The 14411-nt window shown below is 36.8% G+C and overlaps 1 protein-coding gene and 1 long non-coding RNA gene across 4 annotated transcripts in view; one reads left to right on the forward strand and one right to left on the reverse strand.

Annotated features, from left to right (window-relative positions):
* Positions 1–2856: 2856 nt before the first annotated feature.
* The window catches only part of ephb1 (EPH receptor B1), a 205902-nt gene continuing 194347 nt past the window's right edge, over positions 2857–14411 (reverse strand). Inside the window, exons 16-19 of one of the 3 annotated variants that reach the window (XR_015929092.1) lie at positions 13291–14395; positions 7733–7834; positions 4236–4322; positions 2857–3196 (exon numbers count right to left, since the gene is read on the reverse strand). Coding sequence is in view for 1 of the 3 variants with exons in the window: in XM_088616403.1 (XP_088472529.1) it covers positions 14287–14395 (109 nt within the window). In the remaining 2 variants the exon portion in view is untranslated. Of the gene's footprint in view, positions 3197–4235; positions 4323–7732; positions 7835–11108; positions 14396–14411 lie in introns of those variants that run through there. The other 2 variants (XR_015929091.1, XM_088616403.1) reach the window with 2 other exon arrangements.
* On the forward strand, positions 7772–11324 carry LOC148676963 (uncharacterized). Its single transcript, XR_015929095.1, has 2 exons — positions 7772–7892; positions 10536–11324. It is a non-coding gene; the product is annotated as an uncharacterized LOC148676963 (long non-coding RNA).

Genomic DNA, 14411 nt, shown 5'->3' on the forward strand with positions numbered 1-14411 from the left:
ATCTGTTGTAATTGCTTTCAGATTTCTTCTTTAAACCCTGGATTTACTGTAGTTCCACAGACATGTTTGCAATCTGTTCTTAGCTGAGTATATAAATAAATTACTTTTACAAAGCTCATATTGACTTGCATTCTGTGCTCCTTGCATTTATTTAGAAATCAAAATTTTATGTATGTAACAAAAGTGTCCAAATAAAAAAATAGAGGAAACACAGGTTCAGCCATCTGGTGTATGTGCTTGGCTGAGGTGCCAAGGGTGTGAAGTCACCATCCGTGGGATGGCTGAACACTTTTAAGTGTGAATTCCCCCTAAAAGGTTAAGAAGACAACGTTTTCAACAATCCCAAGATGCAATGTGAAATTAGACAAAATGAGTAAATGAAAGCATGAGACAAAATGGCCCTCCATAAAAACCACAGGTGGATAATATCTTTCTCAGATTTTGTCTGTGGTCTTTTTTAACTTCGATGTTGAGAACTAAAAGAACAATTGGATATGGGTTTGTCCATTTTGTATTTAATGGAGGAAGATGCTCTATTTATGAAAACACCACTAAATCATTACATGAAAGCAGTTTTAAGGGAGAAGGGGAAAATTATTTTTCATATTTAAAGAACTGCAGTTGTGTGTTTTGAAATTAATTTTTGCTCACATAGATCTCACCTACTGTAGATCAAACTTTTATTGAATTCATTCAATTTTAGTTCTTCTGTGTATATGTTCTTTAGTTCTTCTCGGTGTATACTGTACATTGTAAAAGACCTGGCAAAACAGCTTAAGTATGATATTTTTACATGGAACAACAGGTTATTAAATATATGCTTCTTAATGATTTCTTCCTAACTTGCAACATTTACTTTTATTGTAGCTTCTAACATAGAAATTGCTGACAAATCTGGACCCTTCTGTTCTTAAGGTGAAGTGCATACTTCTTTATCACTGCAAAGAACAGCATGTGCCACTGACCTCATTAATAAACCTTTTTTATAAACCTGTAAACACCTTTGTACCTTTGTACTAAAAAAAGGGATTTTACTACTATTTAAAAGAAATTGGATTATATCCACAAAAAGTTTCACAGCAACTACGTAGTTTCCTCTGACCTGTTCTTCTGTGTTTCTTGATTCTATCAGTGTGTCTACAGTACATCTAATTTCATAATTTGTATCTCCCCATAGTACATTTTCTTGAATTTCTGTAGTTTTCTCAAAAGATTTTCTGGCTTGCAACCAAAACCCCAAAAAGTTTATATATTGTCATTTTCTATACCTTGACTAACAAAAATTACGTTTTGCACAATAAAAATACCTTTCACAAGCTCAATTCACTGTGGTTGCCATGTAGTTTAAATTTAGTGATACCTTTCTTTTCCAAAACCATTTATTATTACTGTTGGAATACAACTGAAAAGATTGCAGAAAAACTATACTTTGTTGCTGTATTATCTCAAAACCAACACTCCTCTGCCTTAACTCAAGCAATATAAAACTGCAAGGATTAATTGTTCCAGTAATGTCCTGCTCTTCTCTTGATTTAATTTTTCATGCAGATCTGTCAATTTAAAATTTAATTGCTCTGGACCCAGCTCAGCTTAATAAGTTGGGTGTCTGGTTTTTTAACTTCCTTCTGATTAGCCCTGCTTTGCTTTAAGACATAATTGATTGCTGTTAAGTCAACAGTGATTATTAATTTAAATGTAGATACTCATGCAATTTGGATTACATATAAAATTAAACACATTAATAAGTTAGAGCCTTGTGCATTAAAATGCATTGGAATCCTTCCATTGTCAGAAGAAATATACATACTCTTCAGTCTTTGATTTTGTTTTCCTTTTTTAGCATTGATAAGAGATTTAAGGATTTTTTTCTAAACGCAATACAATGAAGTGGCATTTGGAGTGACCTGGAAAACACACTGATTCTCTTGGACCGTATTTAGGGACCAGTGTGCTGTAAGACTAACAAAGAGCACATCAGAGAAAAAGGCATCACAGAAAATATGTGCCAGAAGCAATAGAAAATATATTTCCTAGGTTTCAAATTGCAATGAATGAAATTATGAAGTAATACTGCTTATGAAGTTGTACTATGCACTAGTTAGACCCTAATAAAATATATACAAATGTGGTATATATGTATGTTATTTATACAATGATATGTGCACTACCTAATAAAAAAGGAAAAAGGTGACTAGATGCTTTAGAGAATGGATTCAATTCCAAAGAACCAATTTCCACTTAGTAGTCCATACACGTATGCTTTGTGGTGTAACATAATTCTTTAAAAAACTGGTTTTCACAAAAGCACATTTAGGTTGATTGGTTTCTTTTTACATTATTTTTACAACTCATTCATTTTTAATTAATTAAGACCTTGGTAATTGCCCTTCAATTATTATAATGTAAATGGTGGACCAGTAGGTAACATTTTTCCATTTTAGCCAGAATCACAACACCTACTTCCACAGTATGGTGACAGTGGACACTGTACTGTAATAGGAGTTGTCCTTTGATGAAACGCTAAACCAAGGTACAAACCATTAATGATTCAATTATTTCATTAGATCAGGGATGTTACTTCCATTTCCTTTTCAAAAATCTGCTTTAGGGTTGCTCAGTCTGGCCAACCTGATTTTCTCCGTTCATTCAATTAATAAATTCAGTGACGTAATTCCTCACTTCTCCACCTGATTTGCTGAATAGTATGGTTGCCGGTGCAAAAAGACTGTCACACATTACCCAGCTCTTCAGTGGTAGTTTCCGATCCAAGATCCTCTGGGATCATTTGGAATGAAAAACTTTACATAAATGCAAGGAATTCGTCTTATTATTCTTAAAACGAATTCAAGAACTAAATCAAGTTGATTGATCTTTATTGAGTGCATTTTTAGTACAATATTTCTCAGAAAGTTACAGTTACAAACTCTGACATACTCATCACAATTAACAATTCAGAATTATACAATGAAACAAGAAAACATCCAGTCCCTTCATTCTCTATGTACAGTGAGTTGCCTTTGTCATGCTGGCACAGCCCTGGCTGACAAACCCTACAGACAGGTTGGACATGAAGTGCTAAATGTCACCTCAGCAGGGTGTCAAGTCATCTTCCTCCTACAGCGAGTTTGGAGACTGGCACTGGCAGGATCCTTGTCCTTGCAGGCTGCACTGGAGTCATACATTTCCCACAGTTGATCTGAAAGTTTACAGAGGAAAGAAAAAAAAGTTAAATTCCGTTTAAATACCTGAGCATTGAATTAAACAAAAAGCTTGGACATTAAGTGTTTACCCGAGTTACTACATTAATTAGGATAAATGATCTAGCAGCTCCCTTGAATTACATTTATCAGTGGGTAATAAACAACACCTTTCAACTATGCAGAAATCACATGTTGCAGCTTTCATGTTGGATGTTCCTGGTTCAGTACCCACTCTATACAAACCAAAATGCCTATCCAGCTCCTCTGTACAATGACAGCTCAGTGCAATAATTCTGACCCCTGATGTTAAGAACTGAACATTTTAATTCTGTACATTAAAGACCATAATAAGTAATTGAAGACTGGATATATTCATAGGTATTAGAGCCATTGTACAAGACTTCTAAAGGACAGTTCCTACAGCATGCACAAACCTTCTTGGTCATCTGGTCTGTGCTAATTTATTTCAAAACACCCACAGTGCATTATCTTCAAGTGATGACTTGTCATATGGGAATCCTACCTTTTGTTTCATTAGTCTATAACATTTTATTTTATGCTTTTGTGTATTATCTCTACAAACATTACTCAAAATAATGTACACCTTTTGTGAATGAAAACCAGTAAGAAGTAAGAACAAAATTAAGTTTCACACTAGTTCATTTAGCAATAAATAACCTGAAGACTTCCCAATACAGACACACACAAAACAAAACCCTATCTGGAACCTCCAGTTCTTCATATTTCTCTGTCTCTCAGAAAGAAATGGGAAAGTTTGCTCTAAAGAAACACACACTTTTCATACTGCTTAACACAAAAGGACAGAAAGAAGCCATTGAGGGTGGCAGATTTACAAACCCATCAGGATTTCCAAAAAGGCATTTCATTTAGAGGCTGTCACCAGTCACCTTAGCTGGCACTTGCACGGGCATGTCATGAGTCAGGAGGAGAGGGCGGAGGAAGGTTAATTGAAACAGAGAACAGTTTGAAAGTGCCAGCGTGACAGATAGATCACAAGCTATCTGCTACACCTACCATTTTGTCTTTGTTAAAACTGCTGCCGTCAGTTGAGGGGAAGAAGGTGTCGGGGGGAAGCAGGGGGACCTCCGCATGGAGAAATGCCTGTGAAAGACAAGCAAACATTAGCATTAGAAAGTCACCAAATCATCCATCACAAAGAGGATTAGCACTGATTAACAGTCTTCTTGAGAGAGCGGGCTTGGGGGGTGGGGGGGGACTGTTTTGTGGCAAAGTGACTTGAGCATTTTTTTATAGGTACAGTATGCAAACTCCAGTATGGCTGTAAGTAACTAGAGTACCATTTACAGAATCTCTCGCCCTAGGCTCTTGTGATGGGACGTTAGTCTTCGAAATACGACCGCATCGGGCATGAACATGCCTCATCTGAATGATTTACAGAGGCTTTACTCAACTAAGACAAGTACAGTAAGTGGAGTCAGTCTCACCAGACCACAGTTATGGGACACTGCAGAAGTATACTTGTGCCTCTGAGTATTATACAGGTATTTACACATAGCCAAAAAGCCAGTAAATCATCTTCTACAACATAAATGCTAATAAAATAAATATCTTGCCAACAGAGCTGTCTGGCCACATTATCAGATGACATGGATTTAATTAATCTTCAGTCTTTGCATTTCATCCTCTGGAAAAAGAAACGAAACAAACCACATATTTGTAGAGCATTTTTTCTATATTTTTTAAAAAGCTTTTCAAAAATATGCTACCTCTCAGGATCATATTAAACAAAAACATTTACTTAATTTGCACAAGGTTATTGCTTAGTTTTAAGATAATTTAGCGTTTAGTCCAATGTCACTGGAGTTACATTGATGATTTCTTAGGTTTTGCAAGTGACTTTTGGCAGAATTCGCTTATTGTGAGATAGATATGGAACAATGCTCCAGAGGTCTTGCCTTTACAGCTGTCTGTGACAGAAAAGTCCTTTAAGTGTTACCTACAACAGACCAGACTTGCTTTCATTAGTATTTTATTAGAAAAGTGATATTTGCCAAGATTCATGCCAAACTATTTAATAAACATCCCTGCTAAGTGATAAACAGCACTCAAACATCTTTGAAAAGTTTACTACAATAAATTATTGAAAGATTACCTGAATACGTTTTGAATTACCATGATAGAAAATGCTGTCCTATTGTTGTAGGATAAAGGTTCAAAGGAGCAGAGAAGTGATTTAGCATCTCTTACAAATGTATCTATTTATCAAACTGTGGTGAGGTTTGTGACAATAACCCTACAGTTAACAAGTACAGAAAGGCACTGGAATGTAAACGTTATTACTGGGATCAGAGCAGAGATGAGATCTGTTGAACACTTTGCAACTAAATAACACTGATGTTTGTAACTTGGGAAATGTAAGACTTGCTAGTGTCGTCTTGCTACTTTAGCGAGGTGTGGAGGCGGAGCCTTGGACGAAGGGCGACGCGTTGCCTGGCGGGTCACAGCTGGGCAGCCTTAGCCTAATGAAGAGCAGCTGTTCAGGCCGTATATAACCACACTGGACACCCTACCCTATCCTCCCCGACAGGTTGAGTAGGGTCCCATTCTAGAACAGGAGCTACACTACACTACACTACACTACACTGGCAGTTCTGGAGGGTGGTCGTACTGCAACGTGAGGTCGACCCTTTTTTTCTGTCTGTCCCGCCGTGTGGTTTCACCTGGGCAGGCTGCTCCTTTTTCTATGGAAGCCCGTTTCCGCCAGGGAGTAAAAAAAAAACGCGCTATGGTATCTCAGAATTGCAATGATAGTCCTTTTGTTATTGTAACGGATTCGGGTTCTAGGGCTTGTGCCCTCGCCGCTCCCACCCTACTTCGTGTCTCACTGCATTGGCTCGAACCCAGGTCTTGCCAGCTGAGCTCTTTAGCCGCGGCGGCCAGCATCCCTGTTATGCGCAGGGGAAGGCGGTGCCGTCACCGCACTGCAACCAGATCGTACAACCTGTATGTCAGCCGTTCCGTTACACTACAGTATATTCATGAATCGTACAGGATCATAGGATCTATAGGCCTGAAGACTTGTCTTGTACAGTGCCCTGCTAAAAATCAAATTAGTTACACTTATTTTTATGGAATCCCATATCCGCCAGGGAGGCTTCCATAGTACCCGGATGGAATAGTGGACGGTGGGCTTTTAAAAAAGTTATTAAACACCAAAACTACAAAAACGGAGACAGAATATGAAAAAAATACAGAAAGACACTTTACATCCAGAGGGATTCACAGTTATAAAAGTTGAAACTTGTACTTTTTACATATTCCCATTGTATGTCCTTTTTTACTTTAAAATAAGGTCTTTAGCTCAGCTGGCAAGACCTGGGTTCGAGCCAATGCAGTGAGGCACGAAGTAGGGTGGGAGCGGCGAGGGCACAAGCCCTAGAACCCGAATCTGTTACAATAACAAAAGGACAGACAATGAAATGTGGGCTGTTTTTAAGTCGTAATTCTGAGATACTAAGTCGCAATTGGAAGATACCACAGCGCGTTTTTTTTACTCCCTGGCGGAAACGGGCTTCCATATTTTTCACCAGTTTTATTCTTATTTATTTTGGCCTTGCACTCCCTACCTGCACCCAGACTGGACCCCTCTAGATAGATAATAGTGTAGTCTGGTCCCCGCTGCCAAACGGGGTTATTTTTCCTGGCTGGACCCCGTTAGATAGGATAAGTCCAGCCCGGGCGCCGCTCAGCCCTAACGGCACAGCGCAGCTACCCAGAAGAGCGCAACTTTGTATGTTTCCTTTTTGTTTTTTCCTTAGTTTTCGCTAATCTCACACCGGTGCCGCCTCCTCCCACTCACACGGGGCGTTGCCAAGTTACCGGTGTTCGCCGGGGATCCTCCCACTAGCGCACTGCTACACTAGGAAGGCTAAAAAGTCTCTGATGCTTCAGGAGAATGAAACGGCAATTTAAGATATTTTCTGGATTCTCTCTACCTATATTTTATGGAGTAGGCTAACATACATTAATTCATACTGTATACAGTACTGTTATTTTCCAAATTCTTAGTAGTGAAATGTATAAAAGCAAGACTTTTAATAAAATATATATTCACCCAAATCAATAGTCCGCATTGGGCAGACAAAGGCCACCACAATTCTGAAGACCACAGCTTCACCTCTGTGCACTAGGAAGGCATAATAGTAAATGCTAGGTTTTAATACTTGACACATTAGGTGCTTCTTTAATTCATCAACACACTGAAAACAGAATCTATCAGCCTATAGTGAGTAAGAGATTGGACTAATAACAGGTTCAAGTCCCTGCAGCAGACAATTGCACATGTTGCACCTGTGAGTGAGGTGCTTTACCCCAAGTGCTGCGGTCCAACCAACTCTACATGTGGGAACCAGCATTATTTTGGGATTAGTCCCTGCACCAGACCAGTGTATCTGGAGGGGAAGTCACATGCTCGCTGGTCTGCTGAACGCTAAAGAAACCAGGCTCTGCTCTTTTCCCATGAGCTGCTGTGGCCCTGATAGGGACTTCACCTTTCGTTTTGTGGAAATGAAGCTCGTGTTTTCATACGTGAGTTCTTGAGGCAATGCACTTGGGGAGCCTTTATCCTGGCAGCAACAGCAATATCGATTGACCTGTTTGATGAAATGGATGGATGAGAATATGGGGAAAGCCAGCTCCCTCGTGGCCTTGGTAAGTAAAGGTAACCATTGTGGTAAAAGGCAATCTACTGGCAAATGTGACTTTGCTGCCCATATACTGCATTCTAGACTTTTATCAAGGATAAAAATAATTACTACAAATATCTGTGTAAATAAACTTCAGTTTTTAAGCCATATGCAATATGTTCTGATTCTGTGTTCACGTATTATACTGCAGGAGATAAAATCCTGTGAACACGGAAATTGGCTTCCTGATGGTCTTGCTCTTGGTAAGGTGTTGGTAGATGCAGGTTTTGACCTTTCAGTTAATAGCAATGCACCTTTTAGTTAACAAACTAAACACTTGACGGCAATTACTTCTAATATGTACAGCTATATACGGTTAAATATGTAAAATAGTGAATTAGGAGATAAAAACTAAATTTGTTTCACAATAGTTTGAAAATATCCTTAGAATGTTTAGAAAAATGAATTATGAAAATTAATTATCTTTGAAAGCACATTTCAAAAGTATGAGCATTAAGAAGGTAAATGTGGGCTTGGCTATTTTACGTTTTTCTTAGAAATATTCTATAAATGAATCCCTCTAAGATTGCATAAATAGCAAATGATGTGTAAATTATGTCAATTACTGAAAGAGCTAGAATTTATATAATCTTAATTAAAATATACACTGTATGGTAATATATGATTAATTTAGTTTTATCATCATCAGGCAATTATCCTTAAATATAATGTGGAAACAATAGGAATAGATTGGAATGTTTTATACGTCTTTTAAAATGAAGAATGTTATCAACCTTTTGTTTTTGAAAATGATTTGGCATATTTCCCCTTCAGGTAATAATTTGTTGTAAACCTATGCTTATATATAAAGACTTTTACACAACAATTGTTTGTAATGCATAATGTTTATTTATTATGTCAGTTAAATTAGTAAGTTCTAAATAATATTCACTTGTGCTTATATGACTACATAAACTATTAATGTAAAGAACTTTTTAAAGAAAACAATCTCCATAATATTTGCAAGGACTTCCAGTAGAGAAGTAGTTTATTATCACTTGTACTCATTGAAAATTGTCCATCAATGTTTTTTAATTTTTTCTTTTATTTAATCTGGGGGATTGTTACGTGCAAACATGTAGAAGTACTTAAACCAGAAAGAAATTTAGGAATATATAAAGTGTTTCTGTATTTTTAAAAGTATACCTCTTCAAGTCCGTACAAGGTGAACACTATCCCTTTTATGTTAATGTGAAATACTTTCAGTCAATACATTCAATTGCAGCCATATGATCCTTACATGACACTTTTGTTTTCTCTGCTAATTATGTACATGAGCTTCACTAGGAAAAACTCTTGACCATACCATTGAAGAATAAGAAATCTCAGTAAGGGAATCAACTTTCAGTTTTTGGAAATCACATAAAATGACATGCTGTGTCCAATTTCTGGTTCCTATTACTTTACCTACTGAAGTGAAACCAAACACTGACTCCAAAAAGTCCTGCAACTACTTGGTTACCCTTTTTTTCCCAACATATACTTTGAAAGGTAAAGAGCCCAAACAACATATGCTACTGTTTTACAAATCACAGTCATTTTCTTTAAATTAAGCTCTAAATAAACACCTATAGGGAATGGTTCATCATTTAGTGCTTTTTCATACGTCAATACTTCCTCCCTTGTATAGGTTTCTTAAAATAATGCTGTGCACAACATCTCAGTGAACTATATCTTTAAACATAAGTTCTTGGATGTATTTTGAGGCAAATTAAACAATTTGATTAAATTTCTCTGTAAAATAAACTGTATTGCATAAAATGTTTTGAATGACTTGATTTTTAGGGCTTGTTTGCCATTATCTGAATCACATCCAGAGAAAGGCTGCCACCCACCCAAACTCATTAACCTCTGTCTTATTAAAAAAACAGTATCATCTCCAGAAGTAATTAAGTATTCCCATGAGATAATATGTATGATTAGTATGTACAAACTTATTTAATTAAAAAGCTTGCCTCCTACTTTCCCAGTGAAAAGTGAGCAATAAATGATAACTGATAAGCTTTGCAGTCTCTCTGTCAATCGATATTTCCTGGGACACTTTGAACCAAGGCTTGGAGCTCTAGATTGCTTTGTGAGAGAGGAAGTCACTGGTGTTAATTAAAAACCAGGACTGCATTCAGTTAATTATACTGTGAGGCTCAGTGACAGATAAGGGAAATGTTACATAAAGGAGGAAATTTCCAAAGTCCATCCATGTCACTTGGGTTCCTGCTTCTTTTAAAGAGAAATCAACCTAGCTGACACAAAGTACAGAATCTTTAAATACCCTTATTTCTGTCTTTAATTCTGAACAAACTTTCTAAAAAACAGACGCGTCTGTACTGCTGGATTCATTCCTTTAGTTATTTGTTAAAAATGAACCAAATCATTACTGTAACATGACAACAGGTCATATTTTTGACGGCAAAAGATTATAAAATGTACTGTACATTACTGGTTGTTCTTTTTGATTTTCTGATTAGATTATAACAATAACTGATTTTCCAGGGTCTAGTAGGAATAGTGCTGAGGTACACTTGTGCTGGTATAATTACAAATCACTGTCTTGATACTTCTCCTAGGACATTTTTTCCGAGCATATTCCCTCTTAAATGTCTTATCTTAGGAGGAGAAAATGGTAATCCAAAAGGATGGGAAGTACTGTCTGTCTATTTTTTCTTCTCCAATTCTCAACATCAGCAGTAACAAGCTTGCAGGTGCGTTTGCTATTTCATCACTCCCAGTGTGTTCTCTGACCGACCAGCACTTCTGTTCTGCATGTGTTTGTTGCTGAAAGGTGCTGGGAAGCTGTCAATCTGCAGCTACTGTACTTCCTTCATTACATTTTATTCCATCGGCTCCGTTTGGCTCCCTGGGGCTGCCAGCACTTTCCCACTTGCTTATTTATTTTAACTTGTACGTACATACACTCTGGGAAGAGACTGTCAATAGCCTGGCTGCAGAGCCAGCCGGTGCACTCTTTCCTCATTAAGAATCATGGTTTCTGAGCTTTTCTTTTTCATTAAAATGTGTATTATGTTGACAGTCAGCTTCCTTATACATGGTATGGTAAAAGAAGAGCGGTACGTAGGTGGCATTTAACCTGTAATTGTCAAGTGCTATGTACAAGCTAGACACTTCCAGCCTTGTAAATCAAAATCATAAATCTACTACATGAAGAATAAATGAGGTAAACCTGTCAATGTTCCCCCTTGGAGATTTAATCCATGAATTTTTACGTGAGTGAACAACAGAAATGCTTGAAAGTTCTTTTTTTCTTTCTCAGGTAGAGAGATGATCTGTCAATTCAGCTGTCTTGGAATTCACTAATGTGTTACAAGGAACTTATTACACTGTATATGTTGGAGGTTTCAAGGTTTAGAATCGACTGATAAAGCAAATGTTTCTTTATCCATTTAGATTCACAGAATTTAAAAGGTAAACATTTCTGAACTGAAGAATCCACCCTTATTCTAAGCCTGGATAAGATCAAAACTCTGCCCCACATGTCAAATACAAGTTTCGAACACCAATACTTTCCATTGTGTAAGAAGTCTCTGCCAAACACAAAGCCACCATTTAGTGCCACATTTGGAATTTACCATTTGTATTAATGTACAACATTGATTTATTCTAGTGCTGTCATCTTTTGTGAAATCACCATTTTCCAATACTAGTGGGCAGACAATCAGTTAATCACACATTAATGGCTATTTCAGAAACAAGTTCTAAACCCGTTGAGTTTACATAAAAGAAAATAAAGAAAAGTACATTTAGTTTTAATGTCAATTTGAGTAAAGGTATTAGACAGAAAACAAAGAAAGGGAATCACTGTATAAAGAATTTGAGTAGCATTTTAAAATGAGTCCTGACTGACTAACCTGTTTCATAAAAAAAAATCCCTTTATACATTGTACACATGTTTTATAATATTCAAAGGAAAAGAAAGAAATTTTGTGAAGGTTAAGAGAAAGGTTAATCTTACAAATTTGCACTAGTTATTTACTGTAATTATCTGATGGATGTTAACCTGAATTAAATAATTAAATTACTATTGAATTAAAAATGGTATGGTACTGTAGCATTGAATTTCAGTCTTTTGGGCATAAACGCTTCTCTTTCTAATATTCTCAAACACTGAATTTCTTTGAGGAAATGTTTGTGTATATAAAACCCATTCCAAAAAGGTCTTATACAGAACTGAAGTAAACAGCTTCTAGAACTCTCCCTACTCATTCACTATCTTATATTTTCTTCTGCTAAAGCCCTCTATTTACCTTCATGTCCTCATGGTGAGAGTCCATTATTGTGGTTATGAAGGGTATCATAAAATTGTGAACTTTCAGTTTAAGTAATTTCCCCTATAAATGGAACCTGGGGTCTGTGACATCCAATAAGATCAGCTATTCAAATACTATACATAATTCTGAAAGGAAAAATACCACATGCGTATATCCATAATTCACAAAGACCTGTAAATATAACAGTTAGGGACTGCACATTCAATACATCATAATTGGAAATACAGGGTATGTACATTTTAATTTTTTCTTTCATACATTCTCTTTGATTTCTTATTACAGATGTAGTGACAAGTAAATCTTTCAATTTATTCACTTGCAAAGCTTTCCCTCTAGTTAAATAAGAGACTTGCTTTCATTCAAGTCTATCTTCATCATAACTTCAGTTAGCAGTTATTATAATAACATCAGAAAGATTACAAGCAAGAGCAGACTGACCTGTAGCACATCTGACCTGTTTGGCAGTTTTTAGCAAACTGATCTGATATTGGCTTCAACAAAATATCTGGACACTTTGTTCCATACTCCCACAATCCTAGATGATTATTAGCTCACTTAGCTTTCAGGGTCTTTAGTTTTTTGTGTATGCAAGGTTTGTTCCTTCTTATTTACTACTTCATAACTTACTATCAAAAAAGACTGCAAATAGTCCAGGGTCGAAAAATACGCACCAAACGACAATATTAAGAGACACAGTAAATCTGAAAGACAGAACTTATGACTTTGAAAGAATAAATTACTTCAGTGCCAATGATTAAGGGTAGCCTAGGCCTTAAGCCGACTAACCTACTGTATGTAGCAGCAAACAGAAAAGAGAGGCCTTTTAACACACAAAATAAATCTTAATCATCAGTCCTTGAGGAGAACAGAAAGAAGCAAGCTGGGAAAACAAACACATGCTATAATACAAAGAAAGACCCATATCGAAACATTGCTACCATCCTGAAGTTTGACGTTTCTTTGTGTTTTGCTGAAGGAAGTGCTTCTGTAGTTAAGCCTTACCATGTTAGGCCAACCATTGCTTCATGTGTTGTGCATCATCCCTCATACACATCAGAGAGATCAACAAAAGGTACGTACCAGAGTGTTTAAGCTGCCAAGCTGGGACAGTCTATTTAGAAATGCACAATGATCCAAGTGTTCCAACTCGAAGTAGGAAATCAGAAAAAAATAACGTCTCCATTTCCCTTATAATGCTCACCAGCAAACCTCAGCATGGCATGGATAGCTCACGTTAAACAATTCAATATGTCTGTAGAGCTAGAATCACTTTCCATAGGCCAGTTAACTGACACTGAACATTTATATATGGTATTTTTTTACAGTGTTGGTCAAGACATAGTCTGTTTTCCATTGTTGTCTTATCTTCCATATTTGAAGCCCCAACCAGCAACACATGTATAGGTTTTGTCGACACAGTGCCTCTTAAAAAAGGACAGAGGTCCTGAAAGTCAGTTACAATCCAGTTAACACACACGTAATTGCCAAAAATGCAAGCAGAAAAAGTACATATGCTTATAATGTATCACCTTCAATATGAAGATTTTTATTTCTTAAAATTCATTCAATTCTCTGATGGATTTAAAATCCGGGAGCAACTGTTAGGTCAGTCCTTTGGCAATGACATCCACCTGGACATCATCAGGTAGCACAGTTGTTTCTTGTTAGAAAGCATCACGGCATTCATGGAGAGAAAAAAAAATTCATTGCAGTTTGTACTCCAACTTTTCCAAGTGAGAAACATACAGACTCAAAGAAAGAAGAAAACCCAAAGGTAAAATTCATTAAGCAGAAATCCTAATTGACGATATTCCACAGTCTGTGCATTTTGTGTAAGTCTATTTTGAATACTTTGTTTCGTTATAATTTTCAAGCAAAATACAGGAGTCACTGGGGTGACTATCCATTGTGATCCTTGCATGAAATGGCGAAAAATAATGGACATTTGTTTAGCAGTTGAATTGATTTGCACCATAAATGATGTTAAATTAATATGATCGTTTCAACCCAGTTATATCTTGTCATGTCCACAGCACTGAGAGGGCTTAAGGATCTGTCCCATGGAGCATCCTGTTGTCATGCCATAGACGTCGATGACTGGTTCATCTGTACGCTCATGGACTGGATGCTGTTGAGAATCTTCTTCTGATGCCCAGCTAAAGTTACCCCTATCCTAAGGAGGTCTCTGAAATGTTTAAAAG

Source organism: Lepisosteus platostomus, chromosome 2 (genome assembly GCF_059453375.1).
Source record: "Lepisosteus platostomus isolate fLepPlt1 chromosome 2, fLepPlt1.hap1, whole genome shotgun sequence".
Lineage (NCBI taxonomy): Eukaryota > Metazoa > Chordata > Actinopteri > Semionotiformes > Lepisosteidae > Lepisosteus > Lepisosteus platostomus.